This window comes from Leptopilina heterotoma, unplaced genomic scaffold (genome assembly GCF_015476425.1).
Source record: "Leptopilina heterotoma isolate Lh14 unplaced genomic scaffold, ASM1547642v1 Lhet_53, whole genome shotgun sequence".
Lineage (NCBI taxonomy): Eukaryota > Metazoa > Arthropoda > Insecta > Hymenoptera > Figitidae > Leptopilina > Leptopilina heterotoma.
In genome coordinates, this window is record NW_025111115.1 from 668,600 (window position 1) to 689,447 (window position 20,848).

General features: G+C 29.6%; 1 protein-coding gene across 6 annotated transcripts in view; it reads right to left on the bottom strand.

Moving 5' to 3' along the window:
* Positions 1-20,848, bottom strand: part of LOC122508147 (guanylate cyclase 2D-like) — a 124,382-nt gene that overhangs the window by 37,203 nt on the left and 66,331 nt on the right. For 4 of the 6 annotated variants that reach the window (XR_006302198.1, XR_006302200.1, XR_006302199.1 and 1 more), the window contains exons 12-23: positions 16,598-16,678; positions 16,331-16,507; positions 14,926-15,085; positions 13,780-13,929; positions 12,445-12,616; positions 11,960-12,100; positions 10,049-10,241; positions 9,003-9,174; positions 7,982-8,252; positions 7,647-7,658; positions 6,487-7,028; positions 5,572-5,851 (exon numbers count right to left, since the gene is read on the bottom strand). Coding sequence is in view for 2 of the 6 variants with exons in the window: in XM_043621279.1 (XP_043477214.1) it covers positions 5,613-5,851; positions 6,487-7,028; positions 7,647-7,658; positions 7,982-8,252; positions 9,003-9,174; positions 10,049-10,241; positions 11,960-12,100; positions 12,445-12,616; positions 13,780-13,929; positions 14,926-15,085; positions 16,331-16,507; positions 16,598-16,678 (2,310 nt within the window). In the remaining 4 variants the exon portion in view is untranslated. Of the gene's footprint in view, positions 1-5,480; positions 5,852-6,486; positions 7,029-7,646; positions 7,700-7,981; positions 8,253-9,002; positions 9,175-10,048; positions 10,242-11,959; positions 12,101-12,444; positions 12,617-13,779; positions 13,930-14,925; positions 15,086-16,330; positions 16,508-16,597; positions 16,679-20,848 lie in introns of those variants that run through there. The other 2 variants (XM_043621279.1, XM_043621280.1) reach the window with 2 other exon arrangements.

The window sequence follows — 20,848 nt, forward strand, 5'->3', positions numbered from 1 at the left end:
CTGGAATTTGCAATTCTCAGTTCTATTAATATTTCCATAAAAAGAAATTAAAAATTTTATTTTAAAATATTTGTTTTGAGTTTGATTTTTATGAACTGAATTCAAAAGAAAAATTAAATATTTTTGTCTTGAAATCAAAGTTTGTAACTAAAGATTTACTTGGTTAAAAATTGATTTAGATTTAAAAAATTTTTAAATAAAAATTAAATACTGCTACAGTTAATGATTTTTTCGTTTTTATTCTTCTTTTCATTTTAGATCCCTGAATACGAAAAATCGTATTTCACGATTAATACATAACTTGTGAAAAATACGACATCCCGCGTCTTTTTTTTTTTTGTTTTTTTGTTATAAAATACATATTTACACAATTAATTCTAACATCAACCATTTAACAACATGTAAATATTTAGAAATCTTTCTCTCCCTCTCTCGCTCTCTTTTTCTAATATGCACACGAAGATTTTAATTTTATTCGCTCTTTAAAATTTTTGCAGCTTTTCATCGATTTTATTTCTGCAATGAACAAAAATATCACAGCGAAATTTATATAATTCAATTAAAAGCATATTTTACTATTTATATTTATAATAAATTAAACGATTTTATACGGTACTTTAAATGCCCAGGCGGAAATTTCCAACCGGCGCGGATCCTAGTCCGTACTGACGCCGGTGTAACTGTACTGGCTCGGAACCGCCTGCCAACCGAATGTGAACGGGCATTCTACCGAATAGTGACTAGGCCAGGAGCGCGCTGGCAACCGGCTCGGAACTGGCATTCTACCGCCCGCTGACCGGCCGGGAGAAGCCGTTCCGTGTATAATTCAACCGGCTGGGATCTGGCACTCTACCGACCGCGGATTTTTCATTTAATAGCCAGCCGAGCGCTGGCATTCTACCGACTGACAACCGGATCGGATCCAAATGATAATTTCAACAAATATCAATAAAAAAAATAATAATTAATTGCAAAAGATAAATACTGATGACAATTCATTGACAGTTCACTTTACACATTTTTTTTATTTTTTTATACACTTAAACGTAATTTGTTATTACATACACATTTGAAAAATCCTAACGCTTGGAGGTACGAACCTACGCCTAACCGAATATTTACGCACCGAAATCTCGCACGCTAACCACTATGCTACGCTCGCATGGGACTCTCAAATCTTAAATACTCTCAAGTGTCACAAGCTGAAATAAAACTTGTCCAATAACTACGCGTCAATGCTACAGCTATATTTTTATTATTATTTAATATATTAAATAATTGTATCTGAATATAATAATATTGAACATAATAATATTAATAATTTTAATTAATATCACAATAATAATAAATTTATTATTATTGAGATATTATTAATTAACATTAATATTATTGAGAATTAATAATAAATTATTAACATGAATATTAATATTTATTAATATTAATAATTTATTATTAATTCTCAATAATATTAATTAATAATATCTCAATAATAATAAATTTATATTAATAGTATAAATTTATTTATAATAATTATAAACTATAAGTGCACAACAAATTTTTTTAATTGCTTAATTTTGAAAAAACTCTTAATAAATAATTACTTAATATTTTGATTAAATTCATTTATTAATTAATCATTATTTTCTAAAATAATGCAATTAATTATTGTAATAATTATTTAGTTATGACACATTTATTGAAAATAAATTTATAATGTGATTTATAATGTGACAATAAATGACGACATCCGCAGTCGGATCCGGCCCAGCACCGAGCCAGTACAGACTAAACATATTCGTCATTCTTCCGACGCCGCAGAAGAATAAGATCCGCCGGCGGAAGAAATCCAGTACCGAGCCGGTACTGACAATAGTGGGAAGACGGTTCCGACAGTCGGAGCATAATCTGTACCGCGCCGGTTGCTTTTTCAGATCCGAATCGGTACAGACCGTCGGTACTTGCGGTCTGTACGGGCGCGGATCCCAGCCGGTTGTAAATTCCGACATTCGTCCGACTTTTCCGCCTGGGTGTTAAAACGGAAAAATTTTAAATTCACTCTTTTAAATATAATGTCATTAATTAAATTTCCAATTCTGTTAAATTTAAAATTTTAAACCATTTAATTATTAACTTCTATTAACTTAAATTATGTTAAATTTAAATAATTAAATTTCCAATTAAATTTTCAATTCAAACATTTTGAAAATGTAAATTGTTATATTAACACTATTTCTTGAATAATTTTCTTTCTTCAAAATAAAATTTCTTTTGTTATTTAATTAAGTATTTGTCCTAACTTTATAACTTCATTATGCCACACTACGTTTAAAATATTGAATTGTTTATAACAATTTTTGTCTTAATTTATTTTATCAAAATTCGTCATTATTATTTGGTATAATTTTGAATTATGTAATTTGTTTGCTTAGAATTTTAACTTCTTTTTTTGCTTCTAAGTTTATTTTTTTCATAAGTTTTTATTTTGCAAACAAAGTTTGACAACTTTAGAGAAAAAGTTTAACATTAATCTTCGAGCATTGAAATTTATTATTTTGTTTTTATCACATTCACTCAATACATTTAGGTGTAAACAGGTACCTACGAAGAAATGTGAGCGATAATGGACTATAAATATATATAGTTTACTGGTGTTTTGTCATTATATCAATATTGTATTCAGTGTAATATTTTACTAAATTGTAAATGAAAGTAAAAAATCATGAAAAAAAATCTGAAAGGGACACTTTAATACGGCACTGGCATCCCCTCCAGTGAATAGAATTCCGAGAAGACAAGCTCCGCCCTATTCTCGACTATAAAAGACGGGCTCGCGACCCAGACATCGCATTCTCTTGAATGCGGTCGTACAGTTATGAACTCTCGAAGAAAATATTTTAAACGAAAAATTTTTTTCAATTTAAAAACTTACACTGAATAGATAAAGACTTTTTGACTACTTGTTTAGGAAACATTTTTTAACGATAGTGGAACGAGAAATTGATTTGAATGCTTAATTTAAATTTGACAGTGGCGTAGCGTTTTATATGGAAAGGCAATGACTGAAGATTTAAAACATTTTTGTCCATCTCATTAAGGTAGTTCATACGCTCAATGTCTGTATTGAAAACTACGACTGTCCTTATTTAAAATATTCATAAGTTAATAAATAATCTCAATTATTTATTTTAACTTATCGCGACGCCACTTTTTTTTATTAATAGATTGTCACCTAATTTGTCAAGTAATAATGATCCTCAAATTCTGAATGTTCAATTAGAAAAATAAACATTTATAATCTTTAGGATTTGACGGAATATTGGAATAAAATAGAAATAAATTTCATTCAATCGAACCTTCAGAACTTTAGGGACATAAATAATATTCCGTGATGTTGGAAGATTGTAACATTTTACATTTTTTTTTGTTATTTCTTATCGAAAAATTGAAGTAATTTAAAAATGCAAAAAAGTTATTCGAGTCACTTTCCATTTTGATAAGTATTTTAAAAGTTAAGTCGTCATTCAATCTGTTAAAAGTGTATTTTTTTCCCTCTGCTAATAAGCATAGACGTAAAATTTTTATTATAATCAGCTATATATATATTTTCATCGAATGAAGATTAAATCCTTATGCTATTTTTCATTTTATTTTCATTTTTATTTATTTTTTTATATATTTATTTATTTAAATCTTACGCATATTCGCATAAAATCATTGACAAAAATCATCATCATTATCGTAAAAACACTTTTTATTGTCGAGACGATCGTGATACGCCGATATTGATTTTTTTAAAAATGGAATTCCATTGTATCCTTAAAAATTAGCTTCAAATAAATTGTGAGCGTATAAAAATATACCTGTAAGTCCGACAATATTTTGTACATATTGAGCATAATTTAATTTATGAATAAGTTAGATTGCACACCATTTCTTAATAGCGTATTCTCGTTAATTTCTCTTTTTTTTATTTTAACCAGCAAGATTAATAAAGCTCTATGAAAAAATTTATAGTGAAATAAAAAATAAAAAACAATTTTTGTTTTTGAATTAAAAATAAAATGTTCCTTTGAAAACTATGAAAAAATGGGGATGTTTTTTTAAAAATGAAAAATCTTATGATTGAAATGTAATGGTAAAAAATGATGATGGGTAAATTGACAAATATTGAAACTCACAAATTATAATTTTTCCAAACTAATAACAATTTAATAAAGTTTATAATTATTGTTTAGAAAATTGATACGAACTTGTATAGAATAGACATGTATATAAAAGGAAGCACGATCGTTCGACGATTATATAATCATTCGTCATTTCTACGTATAATATCGTCTCCCATATGATTGTTGATACACTTTATATTACTGTAATTTTACAAGATAATTAATCGTCAATGACTTATTGTTATGACGAGTTTTTTAAAAAACACGAAAATTTTTAGGCCGATAGAAAAGGGTAACTATGTATATGTATATTATTAGATACTCTTGAAGCGAGTTTAATTTTATATATATAATTAATAACTATATGTAGATATTTTAAACCATCTCGTCATTTTAAATTAAATTCTTTTCGTAAATTTGTTTTTGCACCTTATATTACATATCATTTTAATTATGATATTTTTATATTATTCATCATAATTATTATTCATTATATTAAAAACTGGAATTTTTCTACTCAACTGACCAGCAGTGACATTAAATAATTAAATTTTTAATCGACTTGCATTTTTTTATAAACGCAAATAATCTCACTTTCAATATATACTGTACGGGTTATCCAAAATTAATATTTTTATATAATTCATTACTATGTTTGGCACAATATTTGATTCGAATGAAAAACTGTTTCTCTTTCCTATACAATTTACAGCGAAAACAAAAAGAATTTTACACTTTCAGTTTTTTTTTTTTTGTAAAAATCTTTTGTTTAATCTATTTCTATTTTATTTTTCTCTTGTAAATAAAATCTTTCGTTTCTTTTGTAAATAAAACCATATACGTGAGTTTATTTAGAAAATTCTTTTTCATTTACGTAAAAACATTCTTTAAATTTACTCTTCTAATTTTGAACAATAAGTGATTAAAACTCTTTTGATCTTTTCTCTAGAAACAAAAAAATTCGTTTTCGAAAAATATTTCTTTGCATTTATTTAATTAATAATTCTTTTAAAAAAATTGTCTTTTTCAAAGGAGGTAGTTTGACGTTTTTAACGCAATTCTAATATTTGGGATTATAACGAATTATCGATTTTTGTGTTACAAGCTTTCTTTCTAATTTTTCAAAATGGGTGGGCGGATGGTAAATTATTGACGATATGAAGTGAATAAATAATAAATTAATAAATGATAAATTATCAAATATTAAAGTATAATAATACTAATAATAATAGTTACATAATATAAATTGTATATTATATTACTATTTATTATATATTCATAAATAATTAATAACTGAATAAACTAACTAATTAATAAACATAAGTTCAAAGAAAGTAAAAGAAAGAAATTCGAAATGATAATTTAAAATGTAAATTATATTAGAAATGAAAAAAATTGTAATTACCGAACAGGAAATTCGAGGAGTGAAGATGATTTTTTTTTGGTCTACTGCATAGTCAGGGATTCGACAGATAGAGACATGGAAGCATGACGATATACTTGAGGGCCAGGAGTGGATGGAACCTCTTCTATTCTCTCCAAGTCATTCGCAGCTCCAGCACTGTTTTGCTTGTTCAATCGTGGAGCTATTCTCTGAGAGTGTTGGTCGGGCACTATTATCGCTGGCTCATCTGCACGATCCAAGCTGAACTGTCTTTTAAGTAATCGACACGCGGAATTTTTCCCTAGAAAAAAAAAGAAATTTTCATTTCAAACTTAAAGTACATTTCATTCTCTCCTCGCATTTATTTTTGTTTATAACTTTAAAAAAAAAGTTATTTCAACTATAATCATTTTATTGTTTATATCTTTTAATTTAATATTTATTTTAAATCTATAACAGAAAATAATTGTTAATTGTCAATAATTGTTAGTCGAACTCTATTTTTAATTTGTAGAGATGTCTTCTCAACAACTCATTGTTGAGAAAACATCTCTTCAAATTAAAAATACGTTGAATTCTTTTTTCTTTCCAATAATTCATTGTTGAGAAAAAAAAATTGACATTTATAATTATTTTGCTTATGAGGAGTTTTTTCCATAGAGATAAAAAAATAAACTTCGCTAGAACGTACGAAGAAATGGAAGCGTCAGGCCGATAGAAAGAGTCAGCTAGTGTACTTACCGTCCCCACTTCTTTCTCTCTCTAGAGACGCATGCGCACGATTGTCACCAGAAGCAACTGCTTTTTTCTTTGTTAAGAAACAAAGAGAAAAGAGGGGACGTTACATCCACTAGCTTTACTACTTAATTACGATAATTAATTATACAAAGTAAATCTAAGAATTCGTACCATAAAAAAATAATAAAAAATTCTTACCATGATCATTGGGCGAAAGACATCGATAATGATTATAAGGAGTGCTGAGATCATCTTGATCGAAGACACCGACTCTTCTGTGTCGTCGATAATTTGTTCCTGGCACGGAGGCGAGTGACGTTGTCGATGCTCCCAAAAGAGCGGCAGCAACTTCCGCAGCGGAAACTGGAGTTGCCAGATTCGTTTGATTGTCACCGGATGTACTTTTTGTAATTGTTGCACTACTATAGTCTGGCGTCTTTACAATGTCTTTTGGTGTGTCAATAACTTCGCTTGATTTTAACGAATAGCTATACGTCAATGTTCTCTCATTATGGACGGAGACCGCTACTTTTTTCGTGTCCACTTTATCCACACACGTATTATTATCACTCGCGGTTATTTTTACCGACGACAATGATTCTTGATCGATCGCTGGCAAATTATCCAGGGAATTATTCTCCTCAAAACTCACGTCCTCAGCTATTGGCGATGGATGTTTTGGACTTCCCAAATCGGCGTCTTGATTCACCAGACTTCCCAGTATCAGACTTTCCTCGAGTCTGAAAATTTATTAGATATTAAGGTCATGTTATTCAGTGTGACGTTTTTCCATAGTAAAGTACATGGGGCACGTGACCACTGAATAACATAACCTTAATGTGTAAAAGAATTTTGGAGAAGGAAAAATAAACAGATGTGTTAGATTCCGTTGTGTCCGAATTGCATGCAGAAATCCCTTTTGAACCACTGTCAAACTGTTCCCACCAAATATTTTCCTCTTTCCGAAATATAAGCATCGAAAGAAATTATTCGTTTCAAAATCAGTTGGCAAAGCTGGATAAAGTGCGAAGGGAAATTTTTGGTTTTGCCTGGGACGCAATTCGATCGTCCGCGCACGCAATTCGTGTTCAGCCTTAGATTTCAACAAAGAAATTTATCTTCAAAGGAGTTAAGAAAAGTTCTACTTTCGCCACGCTTTTTTAACATGAAAAGTTCTCCTTTCAGAGCAGGAGTTGTAGAAAAGTTTTTTCCGGAAACTTTCTGAACAAGTAAAAAGGTTTCGTTTGTTCTAATAATAGTAAATATTATCAGAAACTATCTATTACTAGTACAGTAATAGCTAAAGACAAGATGGTTAATATTTTTCAAGCATTAAGTAATAATAAAAATAATCTTACCGATGATCCTCTCTGATTAGGCAGCAATGCAACAAATGAAAAATACAATTAATCTGAAAAGAAATATTCAAATGCAGTTCTTGGTTATAAAGTGAAAGTTTCCATAAAAATAAAAGTGAAAAAAGTACAAGACACAGTTACAAAGGTAAAAGGTGAAGAATAATTATTGGGTTGATTAGGTTTTTGAAAATTGAAAATTATTGGGTTTTAAAGTGGATGGATCTATTTTTTTCCAGGATATTAATCGAGTGGGTTGTGTGTGTGAGAGGGGAATTGAACTGCATCTCTGAGAGAGAGTTTATTGAAGCGTTACGCTGGGGAAAATGACAACTTACCCAAGAGGCGGCGGTGTCGGAAGCTCTTTGTCGAAGCCTTGCTTTCCGAGAAGCCAGTATGTTGGCATCTTCCCTTTACCCTTTACGTCTGTTCTTCCTCGATACTCAATGTAGTATCCGCCAACTTGCGTTAATCGATCTCTTGTTGCTTGGCTCATATGAATTCGCCATGGTGCTCCGGTGGACTCCATTCTAGATGTTGTGTTTACCGTATCACCAAACAGGCAATATCTTGGCATTGTCAGACCAACGACCCCTGCACAACAGGGTCCTGCAAAATAAAAATACATCGTTCAATCATTCTATTTTCTACTTTAAAGTTATTTATGATATAAATATCTGGTCTTTAATTGAAAATCTAACAATTTAACTAAAATTCGGTCGAATTTTGTGTTCCAGATGAAGCAACTCTTGATAATCTGAGTCACTGCAAACTGTCTTTTTCTGTTGGTTCTCCTCATTTTGTTTATTAGTTAAATGAAGGTTAAATAATACTGTTTAATAGTATCCAAAAGTGTGTTACGAAGCAATAATGTAAACTGTGTATTCTGTTATGGTTCAGTTTAAGTGTGTAAGTACAATTAACATTAAATAAATGTTTGATTAAATATTGCTGTGTTAATTATTTATTCCCAAACCTTTCTATATTTTCATGCAGATCTAATTAAGATCACACACAACGCAATTCCAATTTTAAATATTGAAAACAATTATTGGATTTTGTATTTTTAATTGTCCATTTTGAGATAATAAATTGTTTTATTTAAAAAAACATTGATCAATGAAATAATAATGGCTAATGAAAATGGTCAATTATTTTAATCATTAAAGTTAAATAAATTTTAGAAACTTAAGCTATATTGGTTAATGCTTATTTTTTGTCCCACAAACTTTTCCTGACATAACAATGTTTGAGAGGAAAATGTTGGTACTCCATTATTGTGTAAACTAAATAATATAAGTTTATGTTCAGTCTCTAATGACTATAAATTAAATCACTATTCTGTTTTAGAGGACTTACCAGTATGAAGGCCAATTCTCAAGCGTAATTGAGTTTTCGGCAAATGCTTTAGTTTGAATTTTCCACTTTGATGAAGAAGATCTAATGCCATTGTTGCAACTTGAGACGCATGATCAGGTATCCTTACAGGACATCCACCGACAACCATGTAAGCATCTCCTATTGTTTCCACCTTTATAAAGACAATTCAATTATATTTCATTTTAAATTAAAAATCAAAGGAGCACGCACAAAATACATATAAATTGGATCCCAGTCGATTTTTTTTAAACTGCGTAGAAAAGTAGTTTTTTGTGTCAGGAAAAAGATTCCCAATTGAGAAATAAAAAAAAATTGACTGGGATCCAATTTGTATGTATTTTGTGCGTGGTCCTTTGTTAATATATCGCAGATTTTTTTTCAAAGGACATATTTTTTAATTATTTTTTATTACCAATAATATTTTTTAGGACAGACACTATATTTTCGAAATGAAATTACATTTTATAAAAAAGGAAATGTAAATACAAATTTTAGAGGATTTTTAAATGTTTGACAAACATTGTTAGTGGAATATTTTTATATTGCATTAAAATAATTTTATTAAAATATGCGCTTAAAAAATAAGAAACAAAAAATAAAAATTTCTTTAAAATCAATTTTCAACTCTTGTTTTCGACTTTAAAATTATAATCGAATTACTTTTTTTTTTATTTCAGTTATCAGGGAATATTTTATTTGCATTAATTTTCTTTTGAAACACGTCAGCTGTGAATTTTATTTTTAATTTTTCATCATGAATTTTCTTTTAGAAGGCAATTTACTCGCGCAACATTTTGCATTTTAACCTTTGCATCGAAACGCGCGTTATTAAATAGTTAATGGGATGTAAAAAAGAATTTTTCTACCAAGTTGCTTTTATAGTGTCCTCTCATATATATTCCCTAAATTTTTTAACTGACGGGAAATTTAATGTTTATTGACATATTAATTTTTGTTGTTCAAAAGTATGGGGGGTTTTTTTTAAATGATGGATATACACGTGTCTATATATTTATAAAAATCACCTTATAAACTGTGTAGGCGTTTATCGTCGCATCAAAACAAGTGTACAAGTCGTTTAGTAGGTCAACAACTTGAAAAGGTGTAGAATAAGCAGAGATCGTCGTAAAACCGACGATGTCAGAAAAATAAATAGTGACCTCTCGAAATTCCTCGGGATCCACTGGCATTCCTAGTTTTAACTTTTCCGCCACTGAACTGTTGACGGAGAAAAGTTTTTTGAAATGGTTCAAAATACAAAAATCTTTTATTAAATGATTTTTATGATAAATTTTTTTCTTAATCCTCATTTAGTGTTAATCTATTGTAACCCCTTAGCCTTTTGTGGAAAATACGTATAAATTAATAAAAATACAAACAATTGTGAGTCGAAATTATTTTTTCTTAAATATCATTTAGCGATTTCCTATAGTAAAATTTTCTAAGTGCATTTTTTGGAATTGACGATAAAAATTGTTATCGAAAGATACTTTCCAGTAACGATAATCTTTTCTCCAGTTGAAAGTTGGTAAATGGGATTTGGCTTATCACAAGTGATGCACTTTTTTCCATTTTTGCCAAATTTTATGTCTTTATAACACGTGCATGATATAATAAAATAAGCGAACTTTTCTATGAAAAGACATTTCTAATACACTTCGATTTGAAATTTATTATTAAATTTACTAATAATCCCGTTCTACCTTAAGCAAGCACCAAAATGAGAATGAGAATTAAATGGCCGTTTCGACATAGATTACACAGGTCAACAAAAAAAGACTTACTTTTTTTTTATGAGATAGCGGAATGGTTTCCTATGTATTTTTGGACGCTGAACACGATCCCGACTTCCAAATTTGCCCATCACGTCAGGATTTTGAGAAAAGTGGGGGTAAAGACCCCAAAAACGCTTTTTTGAGGATTTTCAACATTTCTTTTCTCTTTAACCTGACGTGCTAGAGACTTCCACAAGGTCTTAAATTAAAGCTTGTAATATGCACTACAAGACCAATATCCATAAAATAAAAAAAAATTAAAATTTTTTTCAAAAAATGGGGTTGAAGACACCAAAAATTTGTGTTTTTGGATTGCTTTAATAGACTTCTTGCAATCGCTTGGATTCGCTTAAAAATGGGTACTTGGGGTTTTTGGGGTCGCTGATTACGAATCCAATATTTGTTTGCAAAAATTTAAAACGGCGAAACCAAGATGGCAGATGTAAGAATTAAGAATTGCTTGGATTCGCTTGAAAATTGTTATTTCAGGGTTTTTGGGGTCGCTGATTACGAATCCGCCATTTTTAATTTTTGCAAACTAATATCGGATTCGTAATCAGCGACCCCAAAAACCCCAAGTAACCATTTTCATGCGTATCCAAGCAATTGCAAAAAGTCTATTAAAGCAATCCAAAAACACAAATTTTTGGTGTCTTCAATCCCATTTTTTGAAAAAAATTTTAATTTTTTTTTTATTTTATGGATATTGGTCTTTTAGTGCACATTACAAGCTTTAATTTAAGACCTTGTGGAAGTCTCTAGCACGTCAGGTTAAAGAGAAAATAAATGTTGAAATTCCTCAAAAAAGCGTTTTTGGGGTCTTTACCCCCACTTTTCTCAAAATCCTGACGTGATGGGCAATTTTGGAAGTCGGGATCGTGTTCAGCGTCCAAAAATACATAGGAAACCATTCCGCTATCTCATAAAAAAAAAGTAAGTCTTTTTTTATTGACCTGTGTTATAAGCGACTTCTCTTCATGGTGAGTCCCCTGGGAGTTAATTACTCGAATTACGGTATATTCGCGGTCGGCAAAACAAAATGCTAAATAATAATAATTTATCACTACTTTAATATGACTAATATAATATAATAATAATAATATAATAAATATAGATTGAGTAATGATAAAAATAATATTCATATATTGTGCGTGTACTTACGCTGGCAGCATACGGTTCAGCAACTGTTCAGTCTTCTTTTTTTCCATGTCCAACTGCTCTGTCCTCTCGCGAATTAGTTCCTCAAGATTGTTCGAGTACTTTTCCAACATTTCAAACATCGTGTCCACAAAGTTTACTTTCCTAGGAATATTTTAGGTACTCTTGTCAATTTAGTTAAGATAAAAGTTTGCCAACTTCTTTCAACCTTCAGTTTCTTAATTAAATATTTTTCTTTGCGGTAAAAGAGGTCTTTCTTATTGTCTCAAAACTTCCCAAATAATGTTCATTGCAGTAAATAATGAAAAGCTTAAAGTTCTCGTATTTCAAATTTTTAATAATCAAAACGTTGCATTGTTTGAAGAAAAAGAAAATGAAAAGGCAATTAAAAACTTAATTAAAAATATTTAATAATAAAAATAATTAAAAGTTTTTATTTTAATAATAAAATGTATTAAAAACTAAAAGTTGATATTTAAAAACATTACCTTCCGTGATTTAATTTTTTAAAAAGATCATAAACAGCATTGAAGTCAGGTCGCATGTCTGCAGCTTCGGCCCAACATTGACGCATGATGTTGATAGCTTCCGGTGGTGCTGCGCCTTTACTGACCGAGGGCCTGATTAATGGCGGTGGTTTTTTCACCTTTTCAATTATATCTAGAGAAAAACATGTGAAAAAGAAGAAAATAACCACTTTAGAAAAATTAGTTTTCACAAAAAAACGCCCTCATTCTTTCTTCATCTCTCCGTCAATAATTAATTTCCACTTCACAATCTGTGAATAAATAATAAATAACAAGTAGATTTTGTCTCAGGGGGAAAGATTGAAATAAAACAAAATAAAATCAAGAAAAGATAAAAACATCGAGAAATTGAAAAATAGAGATATATTTTTTATCTGAAACAGAAATGAAATTCTTAAACTTATTCTGAAAAGCCATCTATACATATTATACAGGAAAAGTTTCTAGATGTGATAATTCTATTATCATTTGTTTTTAGAGAACTGTCTCTCATTTTGAATATAAGCAAAAATGACATTGCCGCTCGGGGGAAATTCATTTGGAAACTTGGCATTAGAAATGGTTTAAAGTTCAGAGCTTAATGTACAAAAGGGGCGATAATTCTGTACGACACCGCAACACACGAAGCTCATTACGAAGCTTATAATGCAGCTCGTCATTAATTAAATCTCAAGGACGCATTACTGATGACAATTTGAAATTAGACTTTTGTCCTTAATACGGAAATCGTTCACTTTACCTCATTACATGAAGTAATTAATTTTTTTCTAATTGGGGGAGAAAAACAATTGTTTTGACCTAAAAAAATCACAGATTTGATATTATACTAAAAATTATTTTGGTCCTTTTATGATAATTAGGTATTTAAAAAAACGACCAATCTCCATTTACAATATTAAAATCCATAAAATACGGGAGAAGCTATAATTGACACCGAGTCAACGAAATTGATCTTTGTAAAGTAGGTAAACAGTAAACATGTTATTTCATCTTGATCGAGAAAATAAAAACATTTACGCGACCTTGGCTTTCTTTCATTAAAATCGTTTTTATTTTAATCAAATGGATGAAAAAAATTGGAAATGTTTATTTTCACATAGCATTAGAGAGAGTTTTAGTAAACAGTCATGTAAAATTTAAGGGATGAGAAATTGTTTTCGCAAGAGACGCAAAGTTGACGTTTATGAGGTTTGCAGAGGCTTTTACGCTTTTAGTTTATTTGGTTTTCATACATATATACAATATTTATGTATATATTTTGTCTTTAGAGAGTGCATTTGTATTATCAGGACTTACCTTCCGGTGACAGAGCTAACATGCAAAAAGGCTCTCCACGGACAACGACTTCTTGCATGATGATACCAAAACTGTACACATCCCCCGCTTGAGTTCCTCTCTTTCTAAGGCCTGCGTGCCTCAGCAATTCCGGAGCTGTCCAAAGCAAGTCTGAAACAATTTAACTCTTTATCGAAACCATAAAAAAATTCCCCATTTCATTCTCCCTTTTTTCGCCCTCTTTTTATACCCTCTTTATTATCGACATTACAGAAAATCTCAAATTGTAATAAAACTAAATCGTTGGAAAAATGTTCGTAAATCTGGGACTGTTTTTTCCGTTAGAGATTTAGAAAAAGAAGCAGGGGAAAAGGAATTCTCCCAAGAAATCAATAGACGTTTAATTTAATTCCAAAAAATAATATCAGCAACATTGTTACGCTTTTAAACCTTGAAATAAAAAATACTTTATTAAAAATTAATTCCCTGCATGATTTTGTTTCAAAATTATTAAAAATTGAAATGAAAAATTTTTACAACAAGATAATAAATTATAATTGACAATATGTTATTAATAGTTGAACGAAGATTGAAAATATGAAATATTTATTTAATATTGTAAGCAGTATAATAAATAGAAATTTTTATTTATCGTAAATTTTCATGACACGTGTAGCAATATTTCACGTTTTTATGTATTCACATTATTGATGTTTGCGAACATTTGTAACGAAAATAAATAGTTGGTAACGAAGTTCAGAAAAAATATCAACAGCAAAGCTTTTATAAACTCAATTCAGTTAATTAATTCAACACGAACTGTATTTTCATGTTTTCATCTTCAAAATCAGCAGAATGCAAATTTTTGGGTTTATTTTATACACTTTATTTTCCAAGAGATTTTTAAAATTTACTTTCAATAACGATTATTATTTTAATTGGCCTATCAGTTATATATTGAAATTTGATAAATGCAACAGAAGTTATAATACTTTTTCATAAAGGGATTTAAATTATTTAATTTTAATCCTTTAATAATTTTCATTTTTCATTTATATTTTCGTATAGGAATTATTGATAAATAAATGCCAAAATCATTCCTAACAGTATTGTCTATTTTTTTCCCTTCCGAATTGAGTCGATAAATAAATAAGATAAGAAACTCACCCCGAGCAGTTTTTATCGGCGTAATGGCATTCTGGGCCTCGTAAAAGGCCGGAAGACCATAATCGGCGACTTTGAGAACCCAACGTGCATCAATGACACAATTTCTTGATGTGAGAAACCCATGAACACGTACAGGAGTACTATGAAGGTACTTCATACCCTTAAAAAGCCAAAATCTTAATACTTCGCATCTTCTTTTTTATATTGTCAACGACTTTTTTTTTATCATATATACACATATATCGAGCAATATATTACCCACACATCTGGTTACTATAAAAATCTCAAAAATATTCACATCTTTAATTCTAAGCAACGTAATTCTTAAATTTAAAATAGGAATACTTTAATATAAAATAGGAATATTTTTAAATGCAATATAGGAAATATTATTTATAAAACTTTTTTAATAGAAAAAAGTGAACGAACAAAAATAAAAAAAGGAGCGACATTTTTCAAAGAACGTACCTGGATTAAACAAAAGGAAAAATGATAAAAAAAGTATATGAAGAGGAGTAAATAAACTTTAAAAAATAGTAATCTAACCTTATATTACTATATAAATGAAGATTTTTAATAAGAAATAAAGGTAAAATATTTAATAAAAAATGAAAAATGTTTCGGAAAACTTTGTAATGAAACGTATTCTAAAATCAATTGTACCGAACTTATATAAATCCAAAACATTCTTAATTAAAACTTTTCAAACAGCAAATGTTTTATGAAAGAAAAAAGTTTTAAAGAGTGAAAAATAATTGTAGCTATGTATAGACAAGTTTGGTCTGCCTCTCGACTATTATAGTCAACTGTAGCTGCTTTATGATCCACTATAAATATTATAGCAAAGATTTTTATTTGCAGATCTACTACTTTTGTTCAAGATAAGCAACGGCTTGCATAATTGTTCTAATCTTTTATCCTTATTTCCTTTTCACATTACTAGTTCACAATTTTTTATTTTACAGTACAAGAGAACTAATTAACTAGATAATTTCGTAATTATTAATTAACAGACTAAGTAGAGAGGCAAATTAATTTTAATAAGTGTTCATTTTTTTTGCAATATCCCTTTACTTTACTTTCGCCACTCTCTTCAGAAGAGTTGAGAAAAGTTCTACTTTCGCCACACTTTTCTAACAAAAAAAGTACTCCTTTCAGAGCAGGCGCTGGAGAAATTAATATTTATTAATATCAGAAAAGAAAATTTTCAGCAGCAAGCTTACGTGCTATCTGGGATAGTAGAAACTCTCAAGTAAATATACAATCATTTTAATACTATACCGAAAAAAATATGAATTATCCGTGTAATTAAATTAATAAATAAATATCAAAAAGCGATATAAAAAAGCAAAAAAAAAGATTATAATGATTTTATTGAGGAAAAGAAGCATGTTGTGGTACTCACTCGAACTAGATCCGTGAGAAGAGAGAGCCTAAAGGACCAGTCGAGCTTGATTTCATCCTGGACCAGAACGTCTTCCAGTGAGCCTCTGGAGCAAAATTCAGACACCAGACACGGTCTCGTCGGTTCGTTCAGACATCCGATCAGTGGGTTCAGGTTCTCGTGACGAAGTCCATGGATCTAATGACAATGAGAGTCACTCTCGACGACGTCGAAGGATTAAAGGGGTCTAAAGATCATCAGAAATAACGATCATGAAGATATCCTTACCGTGACCAGCACATCAATGGCTTTGCTCTTCAGCTCGAAGGTCCCCTGGATCTGCAGTTCCTTCAGTTGCACCAAGTCACCCTGTACCAAACAAAAAAAAAGATAATATTAATTTCTTAATGAAACGATTAAATATGCAAATTAGATATTCTTATGTCATTTCGTCGAGGTATAATGATGTGCACTGTCGATTATTGTCCAGTATACACACCATTAGAACTCGGCTGGCGAAAAAACATATTAGACGGGTGGTCCAGACAAATGCGAGTACTCCTAATTTCAAGTCGTTCTGTAGGCGCAATTCATGTCATAAAAATTGTAAGAGTGGACAAATAAATATTTACTTTCCAGGAACTTTAAAGTAATGTTTTTTGCCCACAGGATCATCATTAAAGAAGAGATTCTTCTTTTTTAAAAAATTTAAACCGATTGCAACAAAATACTAACAACTCTGGTAACTATAATTGTTGATATTGTTAATTAGCAGTCGGATTTAAAGACACTTGACGAAAACAAGGATCGCAAAGTTAGCGTCAAATGAATATGGAATTCCGTTAGACAATATCTCCTCTAAATCAGGCTCTAGGATGATGATAGGTGGGTTGGCAGCTTATAACATCTTCATAGCTAGTACGACAATTAAATCAGTGAATTTCATGGGCGACGGGTGACAAAAGAGGAGGCTGACGTTAATTACGGTGCAAGCTGTCATGCACGCCTAATGTTATTAGAACTTACCGCAATGTCTGTTTGTGTCAAGAAATAATCTTATCATTTCAAAGAACAAGTTTGAGGACAAAACTCAGAAATAAATACCAATTACAATAGATGATTATGATCCAATCGATCTAACGTTAAAAACAGATACAATGTATTTTGAATTTCATGAATTTCATGAATTGCATGGAATTTTAAAACGGTCATCATTTATAATTAAAGTACAATAAAGTACTTAATTATACGCTTTTAGAAGATTGTTAGTTATTGAAGCTTTTATAATTTTAAAGCTTCAACCTTAAATAGAACTTAATTTCGATTTAATTTAAAAACTTGTATTCCAAGGATGAAACTTTTAACAAAGAACTTAATAATGCGCAATAATGTTACACTTTAACATTCGTAAATTAAATACCAACTTTTTTTCCTCAATGAGAAACACGATTACTTCAATTATTTCTAGTCAATTTATCTGTAAACTTTTTTTCTCCATAAAGCTAATGTATAAAGAAAATAAAATGGCCAATTGCTTTAAAAACAACTTGCAGGAAACTTTTCTAAATGCTAAAAGAGTACAGTAGTAATTTTTTAATAAGTTTCATATTCAAAAAGTTCCTGTTGAAAATTTCCGACAAGAGATGTAGAGCTGGATATTTTTGACGCATTAAAAGTGGATTTTAAGGAGTTGAAAATGTTTCGGCAATTTGGAGATAAGAATTGTAAAGGGTACATATACATAGTAGGGGATGAAAGTGAATTTGGTAGTTTTGTGTTTGAACCTATTAGTCTAGAGTTTCGTGCTATTTAATGGGCTTTATCTAATTTAATCTCTGATTAAAGTAAAAGGGAAGAGAACATAGAGAAGCATTAGCTTCACAGTGTCTCCCTTTTCAACTATTCGACGACGAGGACGAAGACGACGACGTCGACGTCGAGATTTTCAATCGAGATTGCAAGGATAATTGACCAGACGTCGACTCAAGCTAGAAATCTTATTATCTTCCTTTCCACACTATACAATATCTCGTAACTGGGTCAGCGACTTGTATATTACAAGTCTCCTGTTTTATATAGGTTTTCTATCATCTGACTCTCAAGCAACTTTTATAAACCTCGTTAACCATAAAAAAAAATTATACTCTTATTAAACTTTTATTCATTCTTATCACGAGTCCTGCGTGTAATGGAGATCCCAACACATTTTTAGTTATTTTCAATTTACTGCCTCCGTCCGCTAATCAATTATTATTCCTTATAACATTCAATTATTCTTCATAGCTTTCAATAATTTATGACTTAATTGAAATTTAATTCAATGCCCTTTGCCCTTTAATTTAATTAGAATTAAAATTAATTACTCTCTTTATTTACCATGTCCTACTGATTATCCTAATTTAGGATTACACTTTCAAAAAAAGGAACCTAAAGAAATATTTAATTTTTTAAAATATTTTTCATCACATCCTCTCGTTGAAACGAAAATTAACAAACTTCTAATTAAGTTTTACGCCACTGATGTAAAAGTAAATTAAAAAAGCTTATTTCTCTTGGAAAACAAAATCCGATGAAATTCTAATTTCCATGATTAACAGCTCAGTTCATTTCAAAAGAAGAAACTATTGTACTAAGCAGATTCTTTTCATTGAAAAAAAGAAGATTTTTCTGAATTTAAATACATCGGCTTTATTTTTGAAATTTTCTCTATGGAAAGTTCAGAGTAGAAAAAACAAAAGCAATAGAAAGGTGTGCGCAGACAAGTGTCTTTTTTTGACGAGAACGTTTTCTCTGCGCCTTAACGTCGTTAGTCAACATTTAATTATGCGATCTCGTTTATATTTTTACTTTGCTTCACACTCAAGAATTCTTTTTTTTCGCAGCAAATATTATCAAGGCCAACGAAAAGCTTTTACGCGAAATTAGTTTCATTAACATTATTTCCAACTGAGACTTCATATAAGTGTATATATACGAGAACTATTTCATTTTCAAGCGAAATCACTCGACTTTTATCAGTTTTTATATTAAAGTTGGGGAGACACTTATAAAAAATGTCCTTGAGCTCGAAATTACCCGAAAGACATTTAAACTTTGTTTCTCACCAATCTTTGAATCCCGTCAAATTAGATATATTTTTAACGCCGTGAGAATTATTTGCAAAATGTAATGATACTTACCTCTTATTGTTTTTTATTTTTAGATTTGAACTTTTTAATTCTATAAAATTATTTATAACTCAATAATAGTAAATTACTAGCAAATATCATTAATGGTAGAGAACGTCTACTTATTTATTTACGGTTTTCCCAAAAATTTGAATAATTCATAATTTTCGGTGTAAAGTTGCTCGTTTTCAAAATTTAAGAAACTTTCGTCCCACTCCATAACTAAATTATTGCGACACTATCTAAATAATGAGAATTAATACGGAAAATAGTGAAAGTCAAAATAAAATAATTGAATCAAAGGACACTTTATGTGTCTAGAATAAATTTGAGACCATTGTTATATAAAGGATTTGCATAATTTTTCTGGTCAACAGAGCAACTCTCGTTGTTGAATAAAATAATTTGTGGTCTTTGGGGGAAAAGGCTTTCTGAAATTTGCACTCCTGATAAACTACGAAATACTCGACTAAAATTGATAATTTAAATCTTGTATTAATTTGAAAAATTAAAATAATAGAAGATTTCTCATCCGTATTTTTTAATTTAAATTTATATCTACGTCTTTTAAAAGAGAATTAATTGAGAACTAAGCTACCACTGTTTGCTTGCGTTTTTTTTTTTTTTGAAGATTTCTCTTGACACTCATTAAATTCTCTTTTTCTTTTAATTTCACATTCTCCCCGTATAATCGAAATAGAATTTTCACATGAAGATGAATTACATTTGAAAAATTTTCAAAATATAAGTGAAGAAAAATGGATAAAAACTAAAAATAATTAAAAAGATTATAATTTTTTCGTATAAATAAATTGTAAATAAATTACATTAGAAAATGAGAAATAATATTTTCCCTTATTTCTTTCTTTGGAGAAAACAGAAAAATTTAACAATAAGGAACTATAAGAGTAAAGTGGAATTAGTAATTGCGAGAAATTCATTGAAGGCATTGTTCCCCTTTTATTGTTTCCATTTTACGAAAATGTCTTCACATTACATATATAATTCTGTCAGAAAGAAAAACGGCCAAGAAAAATAATAATCGAATATTTATTTTAAGAGCATATTTGAGATCCCAGAGAGCATCAATAATCAAATTAGTTTGATAAGAAGGAGAAAAAAAACTTATTTTCTTAAGTGGTTTCGCCTGTTGTAAAAATTTGATAAACGAAAATAAATAATTACAGAATAGGATAAAAAATAAAAATAAAAAAAGAGTTTTTCACTTTCATGAGTTTTGCATTTAATGGGAGGTAATTTTTGAGAAAATCCGGTATTGAAATAATCTCAGGTGCTTGCTTCGCAGGAAAATTGACCCAAGACTTTGAATAAAATGAATGGATTGAATCATTGAAGTAAACGCTACATTGTA